Consider the following 12,676-nt stretch of genomic DNA (forward strand, 5'->3'; position numbering starts at 1 on the left):
CCGTAAATGAACGGGATAATTAGAATCAATAAGCTTTCAAAAATGTCACCCTAAACCTCTCAAAATATGGTGTGATCATGAAATGTGCCATTTCTAGGACTGAAAGGACCAGCAGGTGGGAGAACAGAGAAATCTGTTCCAGAAGTTGACACTGGGGTCACTGGAAGGCGCAGAGAAGATGCGCAGTCACAACGACCACTCTGCATCCAGGCTGAGCAGGACCATACAAAAACCAGGTATGAAAAGCACGCAGAAGAGCCACAGCAAAACTGGAATGACAAACCATGGCAAAACCAAAAAATTCAGCACAGTATGATACCGATTTGAAGTGCAAAGGGAAAAAAAAATCCAAATAAAGAATGAGGAAAATTGTGTGGATAAGATCGGTGGAAACTGAGAAATTAGGAGGTAAAAAAGCCCAAAGGCTCATTATGCTTTCCAATATATCCAATATTTAGCCTCAGATTTGCTCTGTGGACACTCAACATTTCTCCAAGGCTTTGAAAATATTAAAGAATTGCCCAAGCACAGAACCAATGAACGAAGTTTAAAGATACTTATTTCAATTCAAGTTTATCACCATTTTCTGTGAGGGACTAAATAATATCGACATAATGTATTTCACACACTCCTCCAAGGCATATTTATGTATAAGGAAACATAAATTAAAATATTTGCAGATTTAAATGCTTTTTTAGATATTTAATATAGACACATAAAAGTATTAATGGCATCCAACGCAAAATATTTGATACTAGTGGGTTTTTTTCAGTTTAGAAAGTTGGTAATTTATACAAATTTGCATTAATTCAGAAAGCTGATAATTTATACAAATTTGCATTCAGTAACCACTAGAAGGGGATCACCAGAGGAACACACAGGTGTTCTTCTATTTTTCACCTATTTTATCTTTAGCCTGGACTACAAACTGCTGCTTCCAAAGAAGTGTTTCTTTTCCTGTGAAAAACATTAAAGCAAGAGAAACATCCCAGCCTGACATTTGGACCTTGCAGCTGGGTTTTCTTACCCCTGATTGCACATCATAGAGGGTGTGGGTGAGGATGATCTTGAAGACTGCGTGGGACCGACTGCTCTCCTCGTTCATGTTGGTGGCAGCCACTGTCCGAGATTTGTTGCCTTCAGACATCAAGGACTCGATGTCCTAAATACAATTTTCACAGCCATGAGCAGATCTGCATTAAGATCCTTTTCAATTACCTCCAAAAATCATCCTGTTTTGGTCAAAGACAGCATTTTCTCACTAAGCTTCCCATTTTTTTATTCAGAAAAATGTGAGGAAAAAATAGAAGTGATCCCCTCCCCTTTAAAGCCTAGAAACTCCACAGTGTCATGACTTCACCCACTCCTCAACCCAGATACTATCAACAAAAATAATGCACCTGGCTGCACATAGCAACACTCAAAAGCAGAGAAAGAAGTGAGGAAACAGTAATTCATGTTTAAACCCTGTCACATTTCAGCCTCAGTTGTCATAGTCTCTGAATTTGGAATACCGATAGAAGGCTCATAGGTTTATAAAACAGAACCACACTGAACAGGTCATTATATTCCTCCAAATTTTAAGAGCTTATTAAGTGCTTTGATCTGTTGTGATGCTTGAGAAAGGTGCAGCTCCCCTGCTTTGGGGTTTCACAGCAATTCTGTAAAATAGTTAAAACCTTGGAGTCTTGGGCTAAACTTCTATTTCTCTATCTGGGTGATGCCACAACAACTCGAAAAAACAGTCAAACAAAGGACCACCACAGACCACTAACTCCAAATTCTGGATTACACAAAGCTGCTGGGCAACATGGAAAGGCAAAGCATGAAATGTGTCCTGTCTTGGCAGGAATCACCAAGGAGTGGTGGATGAAGACCTGGAGAAACTGCAGCACAGTTGCACTATTTTCATGTTTTGGTTAAGCTGACAGAATTCCATCCCAGATTTATCCATTTTCCCCACAGTAAGTTAATGCTCCTTATAAAACAGGGCATTTTGTGAATGCACATATAAACATTTACTATCCTGCAAGCAAGTTTCATGTGATGCTCTCAAGTATTTGCTTTGTAAACACCCATTAGTTCGTAATTCCAGCGTGTGCTACTGGGAAGGGAAATTACTGACTAGAGCATGACAGGCAAAAAGTGACACAGTGGGGCACTGAGAGCCTGGCTCTGCCTAATCCTGGGCCTGTCATTAATCACAGAACACTTTCCCATGACAGTGTGCACTCATCCTAAGGCTGGGAGGAAATCTGTTCCATTCAACAGCTGAATTACTTCCAGAATTACTGAGTAGCACAGGATGAAGGCAGCTTCTGCTCTTAGCCCTGTTCTCCCCAGAGATCACAATAAAACAATCTACAGCTCTCTTGCTCTAAGATTAGTGATTAGGAGCATTTTAGTAATTCTGTCCAGCTGAAGGGACAGCACCTGGTGTTTAGGATGTCAAGACAAGCCTTTCATAAAGTTGATCCTTACCTTGTAGCTAGCAACAGCTAGTTTGGATAGGCCATCTACGTAAGGGCCATAAACACTGTGTTCTCTAACCTTTAATGACTGACGGCTTCTGGTTGGGGGGAAAAAAAAGGGATTTATAAGCACATGACTGACTTAAGACAACATTTACACAAAGTCCATTTCTCCCTGACACATCTCAAACAGGATGGTCTCACAAATACCCACTGAAGCACAGAGCAAGGGCCAGAATGCAAACAAAAAAAGCTTTAGAACACATAAAAAGCTGACACAGACAGTGCTGTCACCTCACAGAAGGTAAATTTACTCCAAGCTTTTAGTCTTGCTACTTTATTTTGATTTATAATGAGGAGATGCTGAGATCAGGAAGCAGCAAAAGCCATCCTAGGCAAACGCTTTAGATGGGATCCATTAAGGCAAACTGGTTATGGAAAGGAAGAGTGTAGGACAAATACCACAGTGCCATTCACACACAAATTCCCTACCCTTTGGGGTCAAGGAGATCTCTGACTTTCTCATTGTAAATCTCCATGTAGGATACTTCCACTTTGAAACTCTGCTCTTCGTTTTCTTCTTTCTGTGCTCTTTCAAAGAGTCCACTGCAAAGTCTAGGGATTAATCCAGGCTGATCTGCAGTACCCATCATTGTGTAGGATTTTCCAGACCCTGTGTGAGGGAAGCTGTGATTAGAGTACATGCAACAAAGGTTCCTGATGTGCAGAATACTGATAGGAAATAGAAGAGGTTAAAAAATTTTTTTTTGCATTTCAGTGAAAGATATTTGTTCCGTTTTGTACTTTAAAGTAACCCAAATACCACTGAGCTAAAGACTACTTTAATTAAAAGGAAAAGGAAAACAAGAAATTTGGTTGAGAGTGCTGGAGAACTTTTTTAGGTAGATATTTTAGGTAGATACAGCCTTACTGGAGATGACAAGCCACTAACACCCACAATGAGAAAACTCTTCATATAACTCTTTAAATATTACATTAAAATGACAATTCAAGATTATTTTAACTGCAGAGGCAGAAAATCTGAGCAGAGGCAGAAAACCTGAGCGATGCTCCGAGCTCAAGGACAATCATGGTCATGCCAGAGATTATAATCTGAAATGTGAGACGTAAGGGTAGCCAGCAGCAACAAAATCTTACTTCTCATCCTGCCCACCTCATATCTGATGTTACAGAACAGGAAAACATTTCTTATCTAGGTTAGAAGGCATTCCTCCTGAAACAATGTCACAAGAGGCGTGCAAAGAGCCTCCAGCCAGAACGCATCACCTTTGGAGGGAACACTTCTCCCTTACTCTGGGACTCACCCGTTTGCCCATAGGCAAAGATACAAGCGTTGTAGCCTTCAAAGGCATTCTGAAGAATATTCTCTCCAAGGCACTTGAACACAACATCTTGACCTAGAAAATAGAGCACACAAGCCAACATCGTAACTCAGCAAGAGGTTTTTGCTCCTTGATTTGGATTCTTTGACAATTAGGTAAAAGCTGTGAGGGTTTTCCTGCTGTTGCTGTAAATCACATCCAGTGTTTGCTCCCTGGAAAGGAGCAGAAGACGTGCTCCATATTTATGCTGCTGTAAAAACCTGGAGCTGGGATTATCATGGATATACCTGGATGTGCTTAAAGCAACATCCTATCAAGGTTCATTCCCAGAAGTTTTATCAGCAGAGAATCTACAACCAACTGCAGAATTTAATCTGCTGGGGAAGGACACCTCCTCAAAATATACTCAAGCTGGACATTTTAATGACAATCAGTTGATTTTAATCTAAGGGAACCAGCAGAGCACTGGAAAATTTTACTGTGTAAGATACTGAATAATACCACGAGGAGATTTTTGCACAGAAGGAATCACAACTATATGGAAGATACGGAGATCTACAGGATATTTTACACTGGCAAAAAATAAGGTGTATCACTTTTTTTGTAATTGAACTTTGAGCTTTTTGGATCGTTTTCCAAGCAGAGGAAGAAAGGCTTAAAATATTTGGGTAGTTACTACTTAAAATCTATTTTCAGAATTACTTTTTACAAGCAGCAAAACTATAATCTGAATGACAGAACTTTATGGACTGAAAAGTCCTCTCAAATACTGTTCCTTTAAGCTCTTCCTTTCTCTCATAGAAGTTCCTATCTTTACAGCCAAATCCATGCTAAATTCCCCACCAAAATCACCAAGAGCTGTGCCAGGCTCAGCTGGGGCAACACTTCCACTGTATAACAGATCAAAATACCATTTATATAGGCACCACCATTAGTTTGAGAAAAAAAATGTTTAATATTCCTGTGTAATTTGTATGGCTGAAAGTGTCACATTTTCTCAGTGCTTTGATAGGTTACTATTCATTAGTTATTTGTTAAAGAAATTAAAATTAAGAAGTGTATGTCTTTGATTTTTCTTATGATTTTTATAAAATAAATGTTAACAAGTTCAACTGATCCCAAATTTTAAAGGATAACAAGTATGAAAGGAATAAATTATAGGAGTGGTAAGTCCATACCATAATTATTCACCAAAATTATTATTTACCATAATTATTTACCAAAACGTGTTATAATAATACATAAAAACCCTTTTAATTAAATACATTACACATTCTCACTAGAGCATCTGAATTTACATACACTTATATTAAATCAGGCTTTTATTAATATTCCCTTATTAAGTTTTACTATGATGCCAAACTCCCAGCAGCACTGAAAAACATGAAATTACACATAACAATGCTCCTCAAAAGAAATAAATGGATTTGATGCTTTCAAAACAATGGAGTTGGAGCAGTATTTTAAATAAGACTGTGAATAGGAGTAAAGCATCATTATGCTGGGTTTCTCCACTCCCTACACTGCAAAGGGGTGGCAGCGCCCATTGCTATTGTCATCTTTAAAGAGAAACTGAAATAATTGAAGATTTCCCTTTTCCTTGTGACAGCAGCCAGTCATAGAGGGGACAGCGCTCAGTGCCATACGGCCTGTGCCCTGTAGCAAGGACTGCATTTTAATCAGATCATTCCCACTTCGAGACACAAAAGCCACAATAAATATTATTACCTGCATATTTTTCTTTGACAGATTCATCCATAGACCAAAAGCAGTGGTCGTATGCAAACACCTGCAGGGAAACAACCAGGACACCTCAGAAAAGCTGCTGCCAAATCCAACACGTTACTCACATTCTGACACTCTGAACTCAACCACATTCGCACTGAATTCCTTATTTCCTAGGAGTTTGAGGCCTAAACAAGCACTTCATTTTCCTGGGTGTTTTTATTTGTTCCTTGTTTCTATTTGTGCCTTTCTGTGCCAACCCTGCTCTCCTCTCTCCATGTGCCAACCCAGTGGATGTCAAGGACCTCTCCGTATTTCCCTCCAAACCCATCCTTGCAATTCATTTTTCACCAGAGTTTCTCTCTTGCAAACTGACAGATGTCCTCTAGCTCTTTCTGCCTCCCATCTCCCCGTGCCTCATGTCTGCATAAATTAAAAACAAGCCTTAGGGTAGGAACCTCTTTCCATACAAGAGAAGTGTGTATTCACTTATGTACCATGACAAACCAAAGCACCCATCAAAGTCTAATATTTGCAAAGAATAATAGAAAACAAATCAGTTTTATCATTAAAAGAGCAGCTCTATAATATTTTTAATACAAAAGTTTCAATTTTGCCATAAATCCATTGAAAGGTCCACGGGCACCGTTCATCCTGAAAGATGACCTGAAATAATACAATGTATATTTTTTGGGACAGATGTTTGCAAAAACAGCTCCCCTGGGTATGTGTCTGCAAGGAAAAATATTAATTAGGGTAATGTCTGACCTACATTCACATGGGCAAAATTTATTCTGTAGGATGTAGGAAAACGGAAGTGCAATGTGGGGCTCCCTGGCTGTGGATTTCCCCTCTAAGCTTAATGGAAGCTGCTCTTCCCTCTTTGGATGTCCTGCATTGCGACGTTGCTGACTACCAACATTTATGAAAATGCTTAACATAGCAAAATCCTTGAAATTTAAATAACTCATCTCCAAAAATACATTGTTTTCCACCCCCTATACTACACTGATGTCCCAGCATCAAGAGATGAAGTAGTTATTTTATATCCTCTGAGGAAACAACAGCTTGTGTATTTAAAATTAAGGTGCTTTTTTTTTTTCCCTTTGAATTTATTTTACAGCTAAACATATTATTAAAGCATCCCAAGCCTTCAGAACATTTAGTAAAACACCACTGCCTGTGTGAGCACATCCCTGGAGCTGAACCCTGACATGCCAGGGCAGAGTGTTCGGAACAAGTGCGAAGTCACGGGATCATAAAAACAAAATGAGTTTGCTTTAACACAAAAACCAGAAAATGCTTTTAAAAAGCCCACAAAGAACAAGTATCTCCCATTCAGAGTCTGCAGTGCTGAGTGTGGATGTTCTCATTTGTTCCTCTGACTCATTTCTTGGCATGGGCTGTACAGAGCATTTCTGCAGCAAGGAGATGCTTTGAGTTTCTTACTCAGCAGCTGATCAACAGCAGAGCTCTTCAAAATGCTTTTAGTATTTGGACAACCCAAGACTGAGCAAGCGATAGGATAATTCTCACACACTGAAAAAAGCCCTTACCTTTGGGTGAGTCCTGCTGTCCCCCAAAGCATCAGGAGTGGAAAGGATTTGGTACAAAGTTGGGGGAAGAAAAAAAAAGACAAAAGAAACACAAGGCCTGTTAGTTGCAGTGATTTTAGCTTAATTATGCTATCATTAATCATTGCAATGCTGTATTTAAAAAGTTCATTTCTCTCCTCAGATCTCTCCTTGCTTACAGATCCCAAGTAATTTTCTAAACCTTTTTAGGAGCAAGATTTGAGATGCTGCTCGGAGTTGATTTAAAATTCAACCACTCATTTTCCTCACACTGTATCTCTTCCTCATTCTCTCGCAGGTTTTTCTTGTGACACCTCTCTCTCTCTGGGTGTCACTGCCTCTTGAAAACAAAGTACCCAAGCAACATAAAAATTTCCAAAACCACTTGAACAGGAACTTCAGGAGAGTCATTCAAGAGGAAATTTCAGAGTCCAACCCCTGGGCTTGCCCAACTCGGCTCTCTCACGGTTGCTGGGACAGCAGAGCAAACATTTGCTTCCCTAAAAGAATGAGCAGAGAACAGCAATTCTTCCAGTCTGTTTTGTGCAGAATTTAAAAGTTTGGGGGTTTTTGTTTGTTTGTTTTTAAGCAAGTACAGAATTACTGGAGTGACCTTTAAAATACCAGCACGGCCCCAGTCAATGACTGCAGGTTATGCAGCCTCCCCACATCAGAGGCTGGAGAAAAGCAGTAAACACACAACAAACCACTGATACTCCCCTTGTCCTGGACCTTCCAAATGACATTAGGAAACTCTTGACATCAGCAACGGGTAAAGTCTTGTGACAAGCAACACTGATTTCTTTTGAACAGAGCAGGAGAAAGACATGGGAGCCATACAGGATTACCCTCAGAGCTCCTGCTGCTCACTCGGCTTGAGAAGTGAGTTTAAAAATAGTAATTTCTGAGCACTGTCTCTCAAAAACAATTATTTATTATGCAAATCCATCACCTCTCTTTACTCATGCCTGGCTCTGCTGTGTGCATCTGTTTGACAGAACAGGAACGACGGTGACTTGGGCGAGCAGGATGATTATTTAAGTCAAGGTCACCCCATGTCACGGGGTCATCCAAGTCAGCAATGACAACATGACCCCTTTTCCCCTGCCATCTGGCTTAGCTGGAATAAAGGCTCTCCCAAGGTCCTTGGCAGCGAGCTTGGTGTGGACTCTTGGCTGTTGCTGCTGGGTGGATTTTATTGAGGGAATCTCCTTCACTGGGGCTTTGATCCAGACACAGGAGACTCCAGAGAGCCCCTCTGGATTCCGCTCAGAGACACACGGGAGCATTTTCATGGCTTTCCGTGCTCTGAAGTGCTCATGGAGCACTTTGCTACACACTTCACTGGAAACTGCTTTTAGGGAAGCTCTGCTTACAGGGCAGGTTAACTCCTATTCCTACAAGAACATTCTCCTTGTAAAACAAAGGGAACACCAAGCCTGGATTCGGAGTCTGAGTTTAGCACTCAGAGATGTGACATTGCCCTGCTCACATTCCCCAGGCCAATTCCAAGGCAGGATTATATTCCAACAACCCAGCTGATCTGCCCAGCCCTCAATATGAGGCGTATTGTTGAGTATTTGGGTTAAAGCAGCCGTAAGGATATAATCTGAGAAGTTCTATCACAGATACAATTTGAAGAGGATGGATTATACAGGCCTATGTATCATCAAGCTTAACTTAAAACCTTTAGTCTGAACTAACTATCTCATTTTCTGAAGGGCTGCACAAACACACAGACCCAGGTCTTGGTCTTGCTTAATCCAAACACGAGGGAATAGAAGCCCCACAAAACCCAGCGTGCAGCATTTGGGATACAGCACAGCTACACAGAGCTGCAGCTTGTTTGATTTACTTTTGACCATGAAGAGAATAAATGGGACAAATGTTTCCCCAAGGAAAACATTAAGGGTGCAGCTTGCATCACACAGCATTGTGCTGAGCACATACGAGCCCATTAATTCTGCAGCTGCGTGCTGGGCCCAGAAACCCATGAAAAGATTTCTAGCCTGATTCAAAATCCCTTGGGAAATGAAGAGATGGGGAAATAGAGCACCCACAGCAGCCTGGTGTGCTGCAAGGACACAGGGGGAGTGCTGGGTGTTCACGCCCAAGTGCTGCACTCCGTCTCAGAGGTGAGGAAAAGTTAAATACCAACAAGAACAGCATCACCCACGCAGCAGGGAAGTGTCTCCTACAACAAAACATGGATGACAGGAACACATGCAAAGAACAGCAAGGTGATTTTCTCCCTCTACTCTGCTCTTGTAAGACCCCACCTGGAATCCTGCACACAATTCTGGTGTCCCCGACATATGAAGGGCATGGAACTGGTGGAGCAAGTCCAGAGGAGGCCATGAGGTTGATAAGAGGACAGGAGCACCTCCCCTAAGGAGACAGGCTGAGGAATTTGGGGCTGTTCAGCCTGGAGAAGAGAAGGTTGTGTGGAGATCTCACAGCACCTTCCAGTGTCTGAAGGGTGACAGGGAAGCTGGAGAGGGACTGTTCATCAGGCACTGGAGTGACAGGACAAGGGTGAGTGGGTTCAAACTGGAAGAGGGGAAATTTAGGTTAGATATAGGCAAGGAATTGTTCCCTGTGGGGGTGGGGAGGCCCTGGCACAGAGAAGCTTCCAGGGATGAAACAGCCACAGCTTCTCTTGGCACTCTGTGCCAAGGCCTCTACACCCTCACAGGGCAGAATTCCTTCCCAATATCCCATCTATCCCTGCCCTCCTGCAGTGGGAAGCCATTCCCTGTGTCCTCTCCCTCCACCCCTTGTCCAAAGTCCCTCTCCATCCCCCCAAGGATGCTGCCATTCCGAGATGCAGGCAGCTCCTCGGCTCACAGCCAAAAATTCCCATCTATCTCGGATTCAGCAGAAGCATCCAAGGCATGGAGGGAAAACTTTATCTTTTAGCCACTGAAGGATGTCACTGAGATGCTTCCAGCTACTTGTTTTCACTCGTATCCAGTCTGACAGGAATTCGCCAACTCCCTTCTTTTATCTCTTCTCAGCTCAATGTCAAGCAGAAGTAGGGGGAACCTAACATATCAAATTTAATTCTAAAATTAAAAAAGGAGGAAGGCTACTCCAAAACAACATCCTACATTTAACAGCATTTGTTGCAGCCCATAGTAGGGGGCTGGAACGAGATGATCTTTAAGGTCTTTTCCAATTCCAATCATTCTGTGATTCCATGAATATATCTGCTGTTTTGAGAGTGAATGAAGACATGGAGCCTGGGTAATAATTTCTGTTTAAACAACCTGTTGCACAGTGTAAATGAGTCCTGATCAAGCTTCTTGATCAGGACACATTTGTTTTCCTATAAACATTCTGGTGGTTCCACAGATTTCAGGCACAGTGTAAAAATATGGATAAAGTCAGAGTAGGTCCCAGCTGAGACCATCAGTATGTGCAATACTACTACTGCTTTGGGTTTTTTAATAGAATAATTAAATTACGTATTCAAACACAATAAACTGTTCAACCATAGTTATCAATGGCATTTTAGTAACACCCAGATCAGTTTTCCCTTGTTCAAAAGAGGAAAGTTTAGTGAGCTTAAGTATATTTGAGACTGTGCAGATCTCGAGGGGGAAAACACCCCAGCAAATGAGTAGAGGTGAACCGTGGCTGGGGAGAGGCGAGGAGAGCTCAGCCCTTATCTCTTCTGTCTGACTGACCCCACAGCTCTGAGATAGCAGCCAGCTGGCAAATCAGCACATGCTCTAAATCAGTCACAGCACATCTCGCTTCTTGTCTAGATCAGAAACAGCCAGATGGGGTAAAGGGAGGAGAAAGGTGGGAGGTGGCAAGGCAGGGAGCAGGGGAAAAGAGCTCCAGAAGCTGTAGGACAGGAGCTGACACGCCAGGCATGGGTTTTCTGCCCCGTATTTTTTTGAAAACAATTTCCCGTGCCAACAGCAACTGCAACAGCATCCAAACTGTATCTTTGAGTGATACTGCCAAGTGGCACAAGGCTATGCTGGATTTATGGAATTGAAACAACATTTTGTCATTTTCAGAAGCTTCTGGACTGGAAAAATATAATATAAATTTGAGGGTTAGAAAAAAGAAAAAAAGAGAGGCAACAATTCCAGCTATGAATCAGGAAAGTCTCAATAAATCCCTCCAGAAATTCTCATTGCTTTCCACTTTCAATCTTCCATAACCATTGCAAAAACAACCATATCAAATTCCAGTGTAGTTAGTGCTATTTTATGCCCTTCAGCAGAAACTGCCCAGCATAAACTCTAGAAAGCAGCTAAAAATGCAACTAGGAAAACAAACTGATGGGGAAAAACTCCTTGGGGTTTACATGTGGAAAGGTGTCAGTGCCTCCCGGAGATCGCCCTGTAAGGCCACATCTTTATGCTCCCAGTTGAGTTAAAAAAATATTATTAAAAATAAAGTTGGCAACATGTGTAACAGTAATTTACCCTTTGGATCCAGTGATTCTGGAATTCTGGGATTTTATTAATAAGTTGTTGCAGACAGAAGCTGTACAATAACTCTCCTAGGTTCTGACACACACAACTGCATCATGTATCACCTATTCCGTGAAATAGAATAAGAACTGAAGCTACACCAGGCAGAGTTAGTTGTCCCCACAAATCTTTCCTTCCTTCCTTTTTTTCCTGGTTAAGTATGGCCCAAAATAACACTAGTATGGGAAACCCTGAACTATAATTTCTTTTGTGGCTCCTGTACAGTGTTTTCATGGAATCACAGAATGGTTTGGGTTGGAAGGGACTTAAAGATCATCCTGTTCCAATCCTGTGCCCCTGGCAGTGATACCTTCCACTAGAAAGGTGTTTTCCCTTGCTCCTTCTCACTCACCTGCCATGAGCGTCTCTACTCAAACACAGCAGAGTCAGGAGCACCTCAGAAACATCGAAGATCCTGTTCCCAGCACCTCAGCACAGAGCTTTGCTAAGCAAACGAGGCTCTGTTTGAAGAGCAGTGGGTTAAAACAGAAGGGATTCCATGGACTGAAGGGTTTCTCAAGAAAACTCATCCTTCAAACAAGGCTTTTGAGTCTTGAGGGTGTTTGAGCATTGGAGCAGCTCCCCAGGGAATGGTCACGGCCCCAAGGCTGCCAGAGCTCCAGGAGTGTTTGGACAACGCTCTCAGGGATGCACAGGGTGGGACTGTTGGGGTGTCTGTGCAGGGCCAGGAGTTGGACTGGATGATCCTGGTGGGTCCCTTCCAGCTCAGGACTTTCTATAATTTTATGACCCCTGGCTATATCACAGAGAGCAAATATTGGGTGTAGGTAAGTGGAATTCCAAAGGAAGAGCTCTCATTGCCTCAGCATCAGACACCTGCCTGAACAGGAGATGGGGATTTAACAACCCACAATTCCAGAGCCTTTCATTCTGAAGTAACTGGGCTTATGATTTCCAAGCTTCCCTATCCTTCACTGTACTACAGGACCTTCCTAGAGTGGAGAAGCTGATAAGCGATGCAGGAATAACTGAAGAGCTCCAGCACCAGCAACTCTCAAGGCCTTGCAGCACATAGAAGGGAGGCACCAAAAAAAAAAAATAGTATCAGG

At 42.0% G+C, this 12,676-nt stretch overlaps 1 protein-coding gene across 3 annotated transcripts in view; it reads right to left on the bottom strand.

Annotated features, from left to right (window-relative positions):
• Positions 1 to 12,676, bottom strand: part of KIF13B (kinesin family member 13B) — a 119,967-nt gene that overhangs the window by 66,594 nt on the left and 40,697 nt on the right. For 2 of the 3 annotated variants that reach the window (XM_048296329.1, XM_048296327.1), the window contains exons 3-8: positions 7,096 to 7,111; positions 5,543 to 5,603; positions 3,797 to 3,889; positions 2,964 to 3,144; positions 2,482 to 2,569; positions 1,028 to 1,162 (exon numbers count right to left, since the gene is read on the bottom strand). In XM_048296329.1, the coding sequence (XP_048152286.1) occupies positions 1,028 to 1,162; positions 2,482 to 2,569; positions 2,964 to 3,144; positions 3,797 to 3,889; positions 5,543 to 5,603; positions 7,096 to 7,111 (574 nt within the window). The remainder of the gene's footprint in view (positions 1 to 1,027; positions 1,163 to 2,481; positions 2,570 to 2,963; positions 3,145 to 3,796; positions 3,890 to 5,542; positions 5,604 to 7,095; positions 7,112 to 12,676) is intronic. The other variant, XM_048296328.1, reaches the window with a different exon arrangement.

This window comes from Corvus hawaiiensis, chromosome 3, assembly GCF_020740725.1.
Source record: "Corvus hawaiiensis isolate bCorHaw1 chromosome 3, bCorHaw1.pri.cur, whole genome shotgun sequence".
Lineage (NCBI taxonomy): Eukaryota > Metazoa > Chordata > Aves > Passeriformes > Corvidae > Corvus > Corvus hawaiiensis.